This window comes from Salvelinus namaycush, chromosome 19 (assembly GCF_016432855.1).
Source record: "Salvelinus namaycush isolate Seneca chromosome 19, SaNama_1.0, whole genome shotgun sequence".
Taxonomy (NCBI): domain Eukaryota; kingdom Metazoa; phylum Chordata; class Actinopteri; order Salmoniformes; family Salmonidae; genus Salvelinus; species Salvelinus namaycush.
In genome coordinates, this window is record NC_052325.1 from 20745970 (window position 1) to 20763961 (window position 17992).

Genomic DNA, 17992 nt, shown 5'->3' on the forward strand with positions numbered 1-17992 from the left:
GGATTTATGTTGCTGGCAATGCAACAGCCATGTCTCTGTCAATAACAAATACAGTCATGGGTGATAACTCTATGATTCACTCAAAAGGCAAGGCATTCTGGGAAATATTTTAACAAGGTATTACACTAAGCAGTGTGTTAATTTGACACTCATTTTAGTGTGTATATGGTCTCACTCTTTCAGTGTTGATTTAATGTGCCAGTAGATCTACTCACAAAATTACACACAAGACCAATAAAAACAGAGCGGAATCAGTATGATGACATAAATGTCATAGCTCAAGAGCTAACGAAAAATAAAAGAAAATTGGTGCCATTCAGCAACTCCAGCCCAGTATAACTCAAAATGCTTATATCAGCTGTTACTGGCCCCTGCTTTAAAGCCTCTCTGATCCAGAATTCCCAACCTTGAGGGCCTTTCTGCTGATCTATCTGTTCAGGCCTAGAGATGGATGAGCTAGCTACTAGGGGTCTTCATTGATGTGCTCTCTGGTCATACAGCTCTGCTCTGCTTTAGTATCTAGACAGCCAGGCCAGGGAAGACTGTTTTAGTCTGTCCTTCTTGGTCACTTTGTGATGCAGAGAGCATGGGGTAGGACAGGGGCAGGAGGGAAAGCCCAGAGTGAAGGTCAGGTTGTGGAATTCTGATATCTCTGATGGCCGCGAGATCACCTTGGTGGGTGGCAATGTCCTGGATCCAGGCCAGACAGCAGACTAGCACAGTCACCCCGCTGAACACTCAGCAGAACTGTCCTTCTCTCTGGTTGCATCTCAGATGGCAACCTATTCCCTATATAGGGCCCATAGTACTGTGGCCAAAAGTATATAACTGTCAGAATAATGTTGACTGCAGATGTAACTTGCAGATGTAAATGAGCTGTTAGCTAAATCAGCTGCAACGCATCACTTTTCAGTTCTGCGACTAATGTTTTGTTGTACATTGTCCTTTGTTTCAAATATAGGGAATAAGGTGCCATTTGTGACGCATTCTCTCTCTCTGGAGCCTGCATGCCTGTCGCCAAGGATCCCAGCAAACAAACGGATGGCACGGAAGCCTCCCGAAACCATTTTCTCATCTTTCATCGCTTGTATCCATAACATAGGTTTGTGTTCAAGATGATGATAAGGGCACAGACAAAGCCAGTATCGCAATATTTTTTCCTTTAAAAACAAGAAGCAGACCACTCTTTGGTCCTTTAAAAACCTGCTGTATGTCAAATATTGTGTGCTATAGCATTGTTAAGTAGGACAAAACATCAATCTTTTAAACTTGTCAAATAAAACTACACATTTTTCATGGTGAGCGAACATTGAGCCTTTTCCTGTCCAACTATAGCTTGGAAAATAAATAAATGTTACTCTAGATGACAACATAATATGTTTGTTTCCAACATCAGGGCTGTTTTCATAAAGAAGTTAAAGTCGTTTCCTTGCCACGATACTAACAAGTATCGCGATGCTGGTATGGTCCCGGCGATGCTGGTATCGTCCTGGCGATGCTGGTATCGTCCCGGTCCTAATGATGATAGGATCCTACTGACTGTGTGTATAACTTTGTCTTCCTATCTTGTGTTGGAAAGCCTAATATAGCCTCAGGCACGACATAATCATTTGAATCATGCACACTGAGATAATAATGTTGGCACTTTACCAGGTCCGTGTTATAGGCTTCTTAATACAAAACATTCAGAAAAAACAAAGTCAACTTGATTAAAGTCAGATTCTGCATGTACATATTTGAAACATTTATATTGTTCTGACTATATTATTATTGGTAATATCTGTAAGTCTTCCAGCGGGTGATGTCTGTCCACTTACAAATCTGTCTCTGGCTGAAATAAAGACGGGATATCTAGAATTCATAAAACCCTAGGAAAGACAACCTAACCTTGATTATAATTCTGAATATATGATACATGTGCAGTTGTCCAAGCTTACGCATCAAGGCCTGTTTAAGTCTGTGGTGATTCCTACCTTGTATCCAACAGGAAGATCCTGACAGTCCTGTGTACAGCCACTGACTCGGCGATTAAGACACTCGTTCACGTTGCAGTTCTTCTCATCGGACCGGTCTCCACAGTCGTCTTTCTTGTCACACAGAATCCCTTCAGAGATGCAGCGTCCATTGGAACACATGAAGAAGGAACCGTTGCACAGACTCCCTGGAAGGTAATTTATAACTGTCTATGGTGAGGCAAAAAGCATTTACAATAGTAATCATTTAAACTGCATCGTGGTAAATGAGATTCACTTAGATTGATGATATTCTGAAAGTTTTACTCTTACTGTCTTTATATCTTTGCACTCCAAAAAATGCTGGGTGAAAAACAACCCAATTTTGGTAAATACTTTGTAGAATACACATTGGGTTATTTTGACAAAGCCAGTTTGGCCACTCATTTGGGTTGTAATCTATGACTCATCAGGTCAGAGCAGAAGACTGTAGGCGTGGCTTAGTAGAGGCATGGATTTCAGAGAGTTGGTCACCCGTAAGAGTAAATGTCATTCATTCTATTTGTTGAGTACTAACACGTTTACATTTGAGTTACTTAGCTGATGCTCTTATCCAGAATGATCTACAGAAGCAATTTGAATTAAGTGCCTTGCTTAAGGGTATGTCGACAGACCTTTCACCTAGTTGGCTTGGGGATTTGAACCAGCAACGTTTTGGTTACTGGCCCAAAGCTCTTAACCGATAGGCTACCTTCTGACCTTTAGTGAGGTATACCCAAGAGTATGAGTTCCTCAAGTGCCTATGCATGTCCCAATGTTGGGAGAGTTACCACTTTGTTATATAATATTTAAATAATAATATTATACATTTTATATAAGAATATGTCATGTGGCATGGCCTATTGGGGGTGTGATTTCAAATAGTTATTTTTGCCCATCCGTAATAGTAAATGTCATTCCTGTTCATCATGTTAAGTTTGTATTCATATACACTTAATAACAATATTATTTAGACAAAGTGGTAACAGTCCCAACATTGGGATATGTACAGGCACTTGAGAAACTCATACTTTTGTGTAAGACTCATTACAGCTACAAAAGTGTCTTTGCTCAACATGTGTTGACAACACAAAATAACATATGAAGCAGAATGACATTTACTATCACAGACGGGCTAAAATAACTATCTGAAAGCCACGTCACCGATAGGCCATGCCATATTACATATTCAACCCAGCATTTTTGTGTATGGTTTTTATCCTCTCTTATAGTAGACTGCTGACAGTAATAGAGAGAGCCAAACAGCAGTAGACTAGAGTACCTGCGGCCAGTCAAACAGCAGTAGAATATACTACCTGCAGCCAGACGGTACTAACAGCACAGAGTACAGTACAGCGGTAAACTACAATACAGCAGTAAACTACACTACCTGCGGCCAGGCATTTGAACAGCAGTAAACTACACTACCTGCGGCCAGGCATTTGAGGTTCAGGGGCAGCTCGTCAGATCGGTCAGGACAGTCTGGGCAGCCGTCACACTCCCACTGAGCACTGAGCAGGCAGCGACCATCCCCACAGCGAAACTCCTCTGGTCCACAGGGCCGGTACACTGCAGATACAGAAAAACAAAGAGAGAGCTGCAGCCTCACTAACTGACACTTACACAGACCAACACATCATCGCAGATCCCAGTTAGATTACTGAAAAGTCATTCTATTTCCAACTTACAGTAAGGTATTAATTAGTTAAATCTCTGTTATAACTTATTATAATGTTATAACCTAGTTATTACTCTATGGGCGGTATTAAAAGACAAAGCAACAAATCTACTTGCCACATTCAAGTGACTCATCAGATCCATCCCCACAGTCGTCGTCATGGTCACAGACAAAACGCTGAGGAACGCAGGCTTCGTTGTGGCAAAGGAAGGAGTTGTCATCACATGTGTTGTTGGGTGCTGGGGGGGGTGAGAAATATGGTTGGAGGGTTACACTATGAGTTGACAATATCATGGCACTCTAGAGCAGGGTTTCCAAAACACTGTCCTGCCCCCCAGGCCCCCCCCCCCCCCCCCCCCCCCCCATGCACATTTTGGTATTTGCCCTAACACTACACAGCTGATTCAAAACATCAAAGCTAGATGATTAGTTGATTATTTGAATCAGCTGTGTAGTGCTAGGGAGAAAAACAATACGTGCACCCAGATGGGGCCCCAGGAACGAGTTTGGAAAACCCTGCTCTAGAGATGTGGCGTCGAAGTACATATGCTCAACAATATGGAGTCAGCACTGAAGGAAGTAGGGGTGGGGGTGGAGGCCTTTTTCAGGAATTTGACTTGCGTCTAACACTTGTTACAAAAACAAATAAAGGGAAATTCCACTGCTGCTCTATTACTGTATACGTCCAATAATATGTATTATATATATATTTTTTTTATACATATAATAGGTGTCCTTACTACACGCAATACTGTACAAGCATTTCTGCATCTCACCAGTAGAAACAGGCTATCTACGTTTCCTGGTTGTAAGCAAACCACAATCACAGACTAATGTGTTTCCTACAGACTAATCCTGCTGCTGATTTCGATGATGATGACCTCGACACCAGCTTTAGTAGTACAGATCATGTAGACCTATTGGATAAAAGCTTTCAGCCGGGAACAAGCGCAAGCTCAACATCATCTGACTCGGAAGAGGAAAAGACTGCTGGCAAGAGCCAACGTGTATAGTCTGAGTCAAAGGTCATGGAGTGCATCTGCAAGACCAGCTGGCATTGCACAACACAAGACAAGGTTCACCAGCTAAAGAACATTCAGGACCCTGCCTGGAACATTCAACCAACACATGATGTTGTAGTATAATATAGAATACCTAGTATGCTCACAACTGAATTGTGGTATAGATATTGCTAGCTCTTGTACATATGTATATAATGGAGTTTGACAAAAGGTTTAATATAGAATCTTTTTTACAAGTGTACTGACCAGTGACTAAATGATTCCTACTGCATCAGAAACCAATAAAGTGTTGACTTCAACTCCTGGATCAAATCATTGTAACTAGCTACAATATTCATGAAATGTATTTGGAAGTAACTAGCTACAATCTTACTGCTTAAACAAATGATGCAGGGAGTTGGTGTATCATTTCAACTTTCATTTGCTGGCAAGTAAACGTGTTTCAATGTAGCAAATAAGTAGACATGGCTTGTATTCAATACAAAGTTTATTTGCTCTGGAGATCGAGGTGAGTTTACACAGCAGTATGCAGGAACAGTTACAGCAATTTATGACATATATATATAGTAGCAGAAAAATATACTACTAATGCTTATAATATACAGTACCAGTCAAAAGTTTGGATACACCTACTCATTCAAGGGTTTTTCTGTATTTGTACTATTTTCTACATTGGAAATAATAGTAAAGACATCAAAACTATGAAGCTGGTTGAGAGCATGCCAGGAGTGTGCATTAAGAAGGAAATACATTGCACAAATTAACTTTTAACAAGGCACACCTGTTAAGTGAAATGCATTCCAGGTGACTGTCCCATGAAGCTGGTTGAGAGAATGCCAGGAGTGTGCAAAACTGTCATCAAGGCAAAGGGTGGCTACTTTGAAGAATCCAAAATCTTAATATATTTTGATTTGTTTAACACTTTTTTGGTTGCTACATGAATCCATGTGTTATTTCATAGTTTTGATGTCTTCACTATTATTCTACAATGTAGAAAATAGTGAAAAAATTGTGAAAAACCCTTGAACAAGTAGGTGTCCAAACTTTTGACTGGTACTGTATACTACAGTTCTACAAAGGGAATACTTGCATATGGTGTGTTTGGTGAGTGCAGCGAGGTGTTCGGAGTCACTTAAATACAAGGTGAGATTGTTGTTATGGGACCTTTCACATCTCCTCGGGTCATCATCTTCTTTGTATCCAACCTACTGTCCATTGTGTGAGGGATAAATTGCTCGAATGGCCAACAACAACACACGCAGGCAAGGGGATTCAGTGTCCTCTGCCTAGTTTCTTCCCACGTTCTTCCCACGTTTCTTCCAAAAATAATCTGCAGGCCACCAAACGGTATTGTCTATAAGAGAATGACAAAAAACACTATTAGACTTTCATGGGCAAATTATTGTGTATTGTCTGTATCCCTAATGTAGCAGCACAATACAGACACACATTAGTTACCTAGCTAGCTACAACACACAGGTATAGAAACTCAAAGACTATTATGAGTCATAATGCCAAAGTCATTCCTTTACTCTTCATTATCATCAAAACATTTATCCAGTTTTGCTCCAAATAAGATGCACTGAGGTTTGCTAGACTAGCAAGCTAACATTAACTAGCTAGCTATAAAATAAGGGTTCATTATATTTAGGGTAAAGCAAACAAAGCTAGCTAGCTAAACTTGGCTAACTTGACTTGTAATGGTACTAGCAAGCCCGGTTATGGCCGATTCGATCACGAAAGCTTATGTTGCTAGCTAGCTACCGACAGCAAAACAACTTACTCATTTGTCCTCCTGGTCCAGCTGGTCTAGGCTGACACCGCCAGTTGATCTTGGAAGTTTTGAAGAACGTCTCCAGCACCCGTCTATCCATATGTGAGAAACTTCGATGGTCTGTCTCTCTCTGTCTCTCTCTCTCACTCACTCACTCACAATCCATGCATAGGGTCTGCACTGACCCTCTGCACTGACTCTCTGCACTGACCCTCTGTAAGAACTGTCAGCGATCAAATTCGTTGCAGCACAAACATTCCTCTTCCATCGGCATGGCTTGAGAGAACCCTCATAGGTACCACGAGTTGAAATCTGACCGTGGCTCCCCATCGCTGCTTGCTGGTCTCGCAGTTTTTGTTGTCGCTGTATCAATTCCTCTTCAGTTTATTCCAGCTGAAATGTAGGGCTGTATGTCCCTGTGTAAAATAATTTCCAAAACTGTTTCATCGTCCAGCTCTTCTTGGTGAGAGGAATCATCAGAAGCAGTCATTGTAATTATTCAGCAATTTCTGACAGACAGTAACATAGCTCCCGTGAACCTGTAGAAACTAGTACCGCCCCCATTTTGAAAAGCCTTCAAGGGTGGGAACATAATTGGACAAGGAAGTAGGGTTCTCATCAGGCTGAAATCTTTACAAAGCCAGGGAAAATGAGTCAATCTAGATACCCTGAAATGTTATGGCAGATAGGAGCATCGTTGAGTCCAATTGCTCTATTGAATAAGGACAACAATATATCCTCGCTGCTAACGTGATTGTGCAATTGGCGAAACACAAATGCCACAACAATTGCTACAAAACATTACTCCATTTATTTTTTTAGATCAGACAGCATGCTCATTCAACCGATGGCATCATTGGTTGAACTCTCCCAGCGCAAAAATATATATAATAATTATGTCCAAAACACTTTTCATAACTCATCATTTTAGAGGGAGACTGGAAAAACACCCCAAATAGTGTCTAGCTGTGAAATGTTCCTTTAACATTGACATACAGCGAATTTGGAAAGTGTTCAGACCCGTTTACTTTTTCACATTTTGTTATGTTACAGCCCTATTCTAAAATGGATTCAATTGTTTTTTCCCCTCATCAATCTACACACAATACTCCACGATGACAAAGCAAAAACATTAAAAAAACATGCTGCCACCACCATGCTTCACCAAAGGGATTGTGCCAGGTTTCCTCCAGACGTGATGCGTGGCATTCAGTCCAAAGAGATCAATCTTGGTTTCATCAGACCAGAGAATTTTCTTTCTCATGGTCTGAGAGTCCATTAGGTGCCTTTTGGCAAACTCCAAGCGGGCTGTCATGTGCCTTTTACTGAGGAGTGGCTTCCGTCTGGCCCCTCTAGCATAAAGCCCTGATTAGTGGAGTGCTGCAAAGATGGTTGTCCTTCTGGAAGGTTCTCCCATCTCCACAAATTAACTCTGAAGCTCTGTCAGAGTGACCATCATGTTCTTGGTCACCTCCCAGACCATGGCCCTTCTCCCCAAATTGTCGCCAGCTCTAGGAAGAGTCTTGGTGGTTCCAAACCTCTTCCATTTAAGAAGAGGCCACTGTGTTTTTGGGGACCTTCAATGCTGCAGACATTTTTTAGCACCCTTCCCCAGATCTGTGCTTCGACACAATCCTGTCCCGGAGCTCTACGGACAATTCCTTCAACCTCATGGCTTGGTTTTTGCTCTGACATGCACTGTCAACTGTGGGACCTTTATATAGACAGGTATGTGCCTTTTCAAATTATGTCCAATCAATGGATTTTACCACAGGTGGACTCCAATCAAGTTGTAGAAACATCTCAAGGATGATCAATGGAAACAGGATGCACTTGAGCTCAATTTAGAATCTCATAGCAAAGGTTCTGAATACTTATGTAAAGAAGGTATTTAAAAAAATATATATTACATTTGCTAAAATTTCTAAAAACCTGTTTTCGCTTTGTCATTATGGGGTATATTGTGTGTAGATTGACGAGGAAAGCATTTAATTTAATCCATTTTAGAATAATGCTTTAACGTAACCAAATGTGGAAAAAGGGAAGGCGTCTGAATACCTTCTGAATGCACTGTAGATGACACATCACACCAGCAGATAGAGCCACAGACAATACAGTCTTTAGCATTTCAAATTAATATGGAGTCTCATTGCAAACTTACCACATCCAGCTGCAGACAGTTCGTCGCTGCCATCAGGACAGTCTCTCTCCCCGTCACAGAGCCAGCGTTTAGGGACACAGGCGTAGGACCCAGGGCAGCTGAATAACCCTGGTGCACACGTTACCAAACCTAAGGGTCAATAGAGAGAAAGAGGCAGGTCAAACAAACTGCAGACTTGGCTAAACTGAACTATAACCTAAGACATAAATGAGTAACAATGTAAAGGATGGAAAAATTATCATATCCATTCCTGCCACTTACAGATCTAGGATCTTAATTTGATCACCCTGTTGCAGGATAACTTTCCTGCAATGCAGGATATGTAAAACTTGTATAACTGTTTTAAAAATGCTTCTGAAGTTTGTAATTTCCACTTTGACAGTTCAGACTTGATTTTCCCTCACGAAAAATGTATCAACCCCTACAAAAGGGTCCATTAATTACAATAATCACATTTCCAGTTGCTGCAGGATTATTTTCCTGCTGTAGCAAACAGGGTCAAATTAATCTGTATATTCAAGCAGAGGCCTATATCGTACAAGATCTGTATGTGGCCTCAGAGACAATACAAAGCCTCATACTGTGACAATAAAGGTAAGTACATTTGCTCAATAATGCTTGCCTGTTTAAAATGCACTTCTTTGCTTTTGATTGCAATAGTGCAAGGTTAAAGCTTAGGGCTATTTCATTCATATTGCCTTGACATTTCCATTACAATCCAATTATACCAATATTCTCGGCAAACATTTTATATTTATTGTTGTATGATTATTTATTTTTATTGGCAAATTCATTATTGTTACATCTCATTTACATGGTGAAATTGCTCTGCCTCTTGGCCTCACCACCCATCAAAGTATTTTCAATATGTCTCTAACTTAATTTCTGTGTTATCATTTCAATAGTCTAGAAACTAGTCTAAAACTAAAAGGTCTCCAACTGGTCTCAAAACAATGTTGTAATCATGTTGTCATGCCAACTGGGAATGGTCTCCGACTGGTCTCAAACTACATGTTTGAAATACATGCAATCTTCACCCAAAGTATAGCTATATGACCTTGGGTACTTACCACATATCTGCACACTCTCATCCAGTCCGTCCTCACAGTCGTTCTCTCCATCACACAGCCACTGCTTGGCGATACACTTGTTCTTAGAACAGGCAAACTGGTTCCATAGGCAAGAGGAGTCTAGGGGAGAAGCACATTCATAATACCATGAATCAAAACACGTAAGTGAAAGAAAAATAGGACAAAAACAACAATACCCTGTAGTAGTAGAAGTCGCCCAGTTATTTTAATCAAAGCACAACAAGTGTTTGGGTTATCATCTGCCCCCTTAGCCTTTCTATTTCCAGAGAGGGTGACTGGACTTGGAGCCAAATAAAATACTTTGTGGGTGTTTTTTCTTCTTCAGTTTTTAATATAAAAATTCCGTAGTGTTCCAAAGGGAGCTGACTGGTAAAAATAATGAAAAATTATAATAATCAAAAGGCTGGAGCTTTACTTAATGGAATTATGCAGAATAACACACATTGCAGTCATGGTAAGTAAAATGTGTTCTCAATAAAGCAGTAATTAGCAGTCAGTGCTAGTAAGAAAAGACACGTGCAAATGTTGCACGGTACACGGTACAGGCTCGGTCTTGACTGCTGGCGTCTACTCATATATGCTTTTCCTATTAGGGTCACTACTTTCCATGCTGAAAATCAACAGAAGCCTTATATTGTTGAAATGTACATAATCACAGATGCACAGATAGAGCTGTGGCGGTCATGACATTTTGTCAGCCGATGATTGTCAAGCAAATAACTGCCGGTCTCACAGTAATTGACCGTTAAAGTCCGTTAACACATTTAGCATCTCCTGGCTTCCACGCATAGCATACGAGCGACTGATGCAGACCTTTGGAACATCTACATTTTAAAAAGACTAATAAATCCATTTATTATAGCCTACACCATCACAATAAATTCAGGACTTACTTTAAACAGGTCTAAAGAAACATGATATGAAGAAAATGTAGTCAGAAGAACAGAATAGCATACTCTGAGTTGTCCTTATGTTAGGCAATGATCTGGCCATGTCATACATTATGGCTGTGGGTTACACTAGCTCATTTAGCAGACAAGATTTGCTTTGAATTCCATGGCATAATTTTAAACTATTTTAAAGAATGAAGAATTCAATTGAACATAGCTAAAGAGAATAGAAAGGATATTTCCTTCAAACGATTTGAGGGAGGGAGTGTTCACATGCGGATATTCTGTGTTGAGTAGTTAACAAAGAAACAGTTCCTCCTATATGCTTAATTTAGAGGTATTTATGCAACTTTAGTTGTGATACAAATGTTGGGCTATATGTTTCGATTTTTAATACATTCTAAGGCTGCATGATGCGACTCTAATGATGATTTGAAAAAAGTTGCATGAAAGGCTTTTTTTGCACACACTTCATCAGTCTCGCATTCACAATTAGACAAGCACTTGATAGTGCCTCGAATTTCCCGGTGGTATCCCCTTTGTGTGTCCGTAATGCCCCCTAAAAGAATACATGCCTTTTGCGGCCAGTGGACGTTGTGCCCTTGGGCTGAATATAATAATAACAATTCCCTTCCCCCGGCTGCGTGGGCCAAAGCACCTCTCACTCACATGGCTCTCTCAGATCTCTCCCAATTCTTATTGACCAATGCCCATCACAAGATTGGGTCCTACTCACAGGCTACAAGTGAAGACAGACATATCGGGGACGCAACTTCATGAGTCCTTATTGAATTCCGAGGCGCATATTAAAGATATTGGAAGAACTGTTCACATTTACTTTCCGTCAGCCAACAAGATGAGTAGGCCTAACGGACAGCAGAAGCATTAGCCTATGTCTATCTACTATCCCCCATAGTACCATAGCTAACCTATTCTATTCTGTGCATATAAATAAATATTCTAAACACAGTCTGGGACAGTTGTGGGATGCTATAGATCCCAAATGAATACAACCACAAGCATAAAACAAATGCTTAAAACCAATTATGCTGATGCAACAGATCAGAAAGTTTAGCTTAAAATGTTGATCAACTATTAGGCTATTTTTTCACATAATAAGCACAGCAATGTGCACACGGCAGTACAGTAGACTATAAGCGCAATATTCTAAAATCAAATCAATTAGCGGGAAACGCCATTCTCAAAGTTATGCTCTACTCCCGCTGTAAACCAGAATAATGTGCTTAATTTTAAGAAGTTATTTGTCTGCTTTAGCTGTGATACAAACCTTATCAAAACCTATAAATCAAATCAAATTGTATTTGTCACATGAGCCGAATACAACAGTGAAATGCTAACTTACAAGCCCTTAACCAACAATTCAGTTTTAAGAAAAATACCTAAAAAACAATAAATAAAGTCACAAATAATTAATGAGCAGCAGTAAAATAACAATACCGAGGCTATATACAGGGGATACCGGTACAGAGTCAATGTGCGGGGGCACCGGTTAGTCGAGGTAATTGAGGTAATATATACATGTGGGTAGAGTTATTAAAGTGACTTATGCATATATAATAACAGAGAGTAGCAGCAACGTAAAAGGGGGGGGGGGGGGCAATGCAAGTAGTCTGGGTAGTCATTCGATTAGATGTTCAGGAGTCTTATGGCTTGAGGGTAGAAGCTGTTTAGAAGCCTCTTGGACCTAGACTTGGTGCTCCAGTACCGCTTGCCGTGCGGTAGCAGAGAGAACAGTCTATGACTAGGGTCGCTGGAGTCTTTGACAATTTTTTAGGGCCTTCCTCTGACACCACCTGGTATAGAGGTCCTAGATGGCAGGGAGCTTAGCCCCGGTGATGTATTGGGCCGTACAAACTACCCTCTGTAGTGCCTTGCGGTCGGAGGCAGAGCAGTTGCCATATCAGGCAGTGATGCAACCAGTTAGGATGCTCTCGATGGTGCAGCTGCAGAACCTTTTGAGGCTCTGAGGACCCATGCCAAATATTTTCAGTCTCCTGGGGGGTAATAGGTTTTGTTGTGCCCTCTTCACGACTGTCTTGGTGTGCTTGGACCATGATAGTTTGTTGGTGATGTGGACACTCTCAACCTGCTGCACTACAGCCCCATCAATGAGAATGGGGGCGTGCTCGGTCCTCTTTTTCCTGTAGTCCAGAATCATCTCCTTAGTCTTGATCACATTGAGGTAGAGGTTGCTGTCCTGGCACCACATGGCCAGGTCTCTGACCTCCTCCCTATATGCTGTCTCGTTGTTGTTGGTCATCAAGCTGTTGTGTCAATGGCAAACTTAATGATGGTGTTAGAGACATGCCTGGCCGTGCAGTCATGAGTGAACAGGGAGTACAGGAGGGGACTGAGCACACACCCCTGAGGGGCCCCCGTGTTAAGGATCAGCGTGGCGGATGTGTTGTTACCTACCCTTACCACCTGGGGGCAGCCCGTCAGTAAGTTCAGGATCCAGTTGCAGAGGGAGGTGTTTAGTCCTAGGGTACTTAGCTTAGTGATGAGCTTTGAGTGCACTATGGTGTTGAACGCTGAGCTGTAGTCAACTAATAGCATTCTCACATAGATGTTATTTTTTTCCAGGTGTGAAAGGGCACTGTGGAGTGCAATAGAGATTGCATCATTTGTGGATCTGTTGGGGCGGTATGCAAATCGGAGTGGGTCTAGGGTTTTTGGAATAATGGTGTTGATGTGAGCCATGACCAACCTTTCAAAACACTTCATGGCTACAGATGTGAGTGCTACCGGTCGGTGAGTGCTACCGGTCGGTGAGTGCTAGGGCTAGGCTACATGAGGTTTGCGACTAATGATTTGAAAAAGTTGCCAAAAAAAGACATGCGCTGTTTCTTGCCTGACTGCACACAAGCTGGGCATCATTCACAAGTGATAGGCCAATATTGTCACCCATCAGACTATTTTTTTTATTTACTCTCGTCTTTACATATACTAAATAATATATTTGGGAAATTAGTTTTGATTTAGAGTGGACCATTATCACGCACCGGTCTCAAATCAGGGACAGGGGAAAAAATACATGTCATCTGTGCACTTAAATAGCGAATGGAGGACTCTATTCCCGTGATTCATGTGCATGCCAGCCAGGTAGGCTATACTCCTATTATAAAGAGAAGAAATGTGCTTAATATTAGGAAACTTGAGAAATAAATATACACTGCTCAAAAAAATAAAGGGAACACTTTAACAACACAATGTAACTCCAAGTCAATCACACTTCTGTGAAATCAAACTGTCCACTTAGGAAGCAACACTGATTGACAATAAATGTCACATGCTGTTGTGCAAATGGAATAGACAACAGGTGGAAATTATAGGCAATTAGCAAGACACCCCCAATAAAGGAGTGGTTCTGCAGGTGGTGACCACAGACCACTTCGCAATTCTTATGCTTCCTGGCTGATGTTTTGGTCACTTTTGAATGCTGGAGGTGCTTTCACTCTAGTGGTAGCATGAGACGGAGCCTACAACCCACACAAGTGGCTCAGGTAGTGCAGCTCATCCAGGATGGCACATCAATGTGAGCTGTGGCAAGAAGGTTTGCTGTGTCTGTCAGTGTAGTGTCCAGAGCATGGAGGCGCTACCAGGAGACAGGCCAGTACATCAGGAGACATGGAGGAGGCCGTAGGAGGGCAACAACCCAGCAGCAGGACCGCTACCTCCGCCTTTGTGCAAGGAGGAGCACTGCCAGAGCCCTGCAAAATGACCTCCAGCAGGCCACAAATGTGCATGTGTCTGCTCAAACGGTCAGAAACAGACTCCATGAGGGTGGTATGAGGGCCCGACGTCGACAGGTGGGGGTTATGCTTACAGCCCAACACCGTGCAGGACGTTTGGCATTTGCCAGAGAACACCAAGATTGGAAAATTCGCCACTGGCGCCCTGTGCTCTTCACAGATGAAAGCAGGTTCACACTGAGCACATGTGACAGACGTGACAGAGTCTGGAGACGCCGTGGAGAACGTTCTGCTGCATGCAACATCCTCCAGCATGACCGGTTTGGCGGTGGGTCAGTCATGGTGTGGGGTGGCATTTCTTTGGGGGGCCGCACATGTGCACACCAGAGGTAGCCTGACTGCCATTAGGTACTGAGATGAGATCCTCAGACCCCTTGTGAGACCATATGCTGGTGCGGTTGGCCCTGGGTTCCTCCTAATGCAAGACAATGCTAGACCTCATGTGGCTGGAGTGTGTCAGCAGTTCCTGCAAGAGGAAGGCATTGATGCTATGGACTGGCCCGCCCGTTCCCCAGACCTGAATCCAATTGAGCACATCTGGGACATCATGTCTCGCTCCATCCACCAACGCCACGTTGCACCACACTGTCCAGGAGTTGGCGGATGCTTTAGTCCAGGTCTGGGAGGAGATCCCTCAGGAGACCATCCGCCACCTCATCAGGAGCATGCCCAGGCATTGTAGGGAGGTCATACAGGCACGTGGAGGCCACACACACTACTGAGCCTCATTTTGACTTGTTTTAAGGATATTACATCAAATTTGGATCAGCCTGTAGTGTGATTTTCCACTTTAATTTTGAGTGTGACTCCAAATCCAGACCTCCATGGGTTGATAAATTTGATTTCCATTGATAATTTTTGTGTGATTTTGTTGTCAGCACATTTAACTATGTAAAGAAAAAAGTATTTAATAAGAATATTTCATTCATTCAGATCTAGGATGTGTTATTTTAGTGTTCCCTTAATTTTTTTGAGCAGTGTATTAGGCCTAACCTACAGAAAACTGATGGGATCCTCCTCTTTTTAATAGAGCCCATTAAAATTAAGTTTTCTCATGCAATTGCATAGCTTATAGAAATGTTGTGCAACATGAGCTCATGGGCTCTCATTAAGTGTTTGATTCGATTTTCGATTACATTTGCATTTATGTCAGAGTAAATCGAGGGACAAGAGAATGCTGAGTACCAGGCAGTTAGCAAGCTTGGTAGGCTACTCCTGACCATCAGCAGCATCAGAGCTTGGAGAAGCCTAATTACCACGTGGAATTTGACTGCCATCATGACTTGTGACCTCCGGTGTGTCAGTAATATGGTCACCTTAACAGCCCTACGCACAGACAGGAACACATATGTACCTTCGTATCTGGATTCATTTACATTTAAAGAACCACCCTCCCTTGGGGGCCTAGATCCAATGCCTCTGTCTCTTTCAGATGTCTCGACAAAGGCTCATTCTGGAGATGCGAATATTTCATATCTTAGGCTTCAGTGGTATTTCACTGTACAGGGTAAGATCATCAGACATTTTACAATGACAGACAAGTATTTAATCTAATCAGTTGTGAGATTTTGGATTTCCAGTGATATAATGACATTTACTTCTAACCTTTTTCCTTTACTTTCAGTTTATCAATAGCTCTGGCTTTCTATATGGTAATCAACTCAGTGAAATGGGAATATTTTCCATTTGTCCTGAGAATGCCAGTTCTAAACATCTAACAAACTGAATGATATTTAGACAGCAGCATCATTCTGCTTAGTTTTGAAAGGAGCTACGGTACATTTGCAATTTGCAATATCATTATTTTAAATTCAAATAAATTCAAACAATAATGAAGCACTTACCTAAATGAATGGGAATGTGTTTTTCAGTCATTTGATGATACACAGAATCATGTTGTGTTAGCTGAAATTGAGTCACCCAGTTAACATGATTACCAAACCTCATTCTGCTCTTAATTTAGACAATCTACTGTGATTTATTTCACTTCAATAAACATGATCTTACTCTTCAGGACAGTTAATAACATATGACAGTGTTATTTGTGTGGGCCATTCTGTCTAAATTAATTAATTCCTCAGTAGTTCAGGGCATTTATTAATCTGAAGCCTAGCTGTGATGCAGGTCAGGATAAGTATTACCACCTCAGTGGCACTCAAACTCTCTTGGAAGATTCTTCTTCATCACTTTGACAGCAAAAGTAATGAAACATAAACGGTATACATAAATAAGTCATCTGCTTGATTGAAAATTCTATTTACCAGACCATGACTCAATGTTGGTTTAGCTATCTAGGTGGAAAGTCTTTGTAATGGTAAGTAACACCTACATTAGAAAAGATCAAAGAGGTAGGCTAGAAGTGTTCTTGTCTTCCCTGGTGAGAGGGTTCCATGTGCAAGGTTCCGTGTCAAAGTTCAGTGTGGGAGAACATTCCATGTGATCCGTTCAGATGTCAGCCACTTCTCAGTGAACCCACATGTTTCCATCTCTGGTAACAATTCACAATGACTAATGGATAATTAATTAACTGTTACACACAAGGGGAGAATATGCTAATTCAAAGCCAGAGAAAAAGCACCCCTGTGTCCCTTTTAAGTGGCTTTATTTGAATATCAGGGCTGGAGGTATACGCTCTATACACATAAGTAGGCTAGCAGACAACTTGGCAAGCAATTAAATACACAATGAGGATGAACAATACAATATCCAGTAGAGACAATTAACTCCAATCATTAGTGATTTGTCACTGCTAACACTGGATTTGTGTCTTCCTGTGGTTGTCTAGAAATAATTCAGACAAGCCAGGGCCGGTCCTTGCCGTTCTGCCGCCATAGGTGAGACCAAAGAATGCTGCCCCCGCAAAACTAGAATAGTCCCAGTAAGAATAATGACGTTGAAAAGACGTCTAAAAATAAGTAAGTTGAAAGGTGGTGAAAAGGTATTTTCCGTATGTTTAAAATACACATTTCCAGAATGTTGAAAAGGCGTCCAGACAGTTCTGAATGATATTGAAAATACTTATTTTCCGGATGATGAAAGTCCATTTTTTACAGATGTTTGCAGATGTTGAAATCATGCTCATTTTTGGTTCTGAATGAAAGTTGAAAATAAGTAATTTATAGGTGTTCTACGTCTATGTTTGGGCCAAATCAAGGCTGATCCAGACCGGACAAAATCTGAACCAAACATATAGACGTCTATGATTGGTTCAGATTTGGTCTGGACCAAAACCAATGTCTGTGGATGTTGAAATCAAGGCTGAACTGCACCAAAAAAATATGTTTACTGCTTACTGAGGTGTAGCAAAGTGTTGCCTGAATTTAAATTTTATGAATGCCCATCTATGTGGTAAGCCTAACGTTTGTAAAACACCAAAAAATGACGTCAGGGCAGGACAAAAAAAATTACGTCCAAAAGACGTCGGCTCGTGCTTACTGGGATGTAGCCTACCATGTCAGCCTCCAATGACATTTTATGAATGCCCACTAATGTAGTAGGCCCACCGTGTGTAAAACTGGCCATTGCATTGGCTTTATTAGTCCTGATTCTTGTGACTAATTAATTTGGCTATTTAAGCTCTGAATATCAGCTACCCAGGAGTTATTGCGAGCC

The 17992-nt window shown here is 41.5% G+C and overlaps 1 protein-coding gene across 1 annotated transcript in view; it reads right to left on the minus strand.

The window, feature by feature from the left end:
* LOC120063930 (low-density lipoprotein receptor-related protein 1B-like) overlaps nucleotides 1-17992 on the minus strand; it is a 345986-nt gene that overhangs the window by 92935 nt on the left and 235059 nt on the right. The window contains 5 exon segments of the mRNA XM_039014240.1: nucleotides 1974-2161; nucleotides 3420-3560; nucleotides 3774-3908; nucleotides 8627-8755; nucleotides 9697-9816. Coding sequence (XP_038870168.1) covers nucleotides 1974-2161; nucleotides 3420-3560; nucleotides 3774-3908; nucleotides 8627-8755; nucleotides 9697-9816 — 713 coding nt within the window.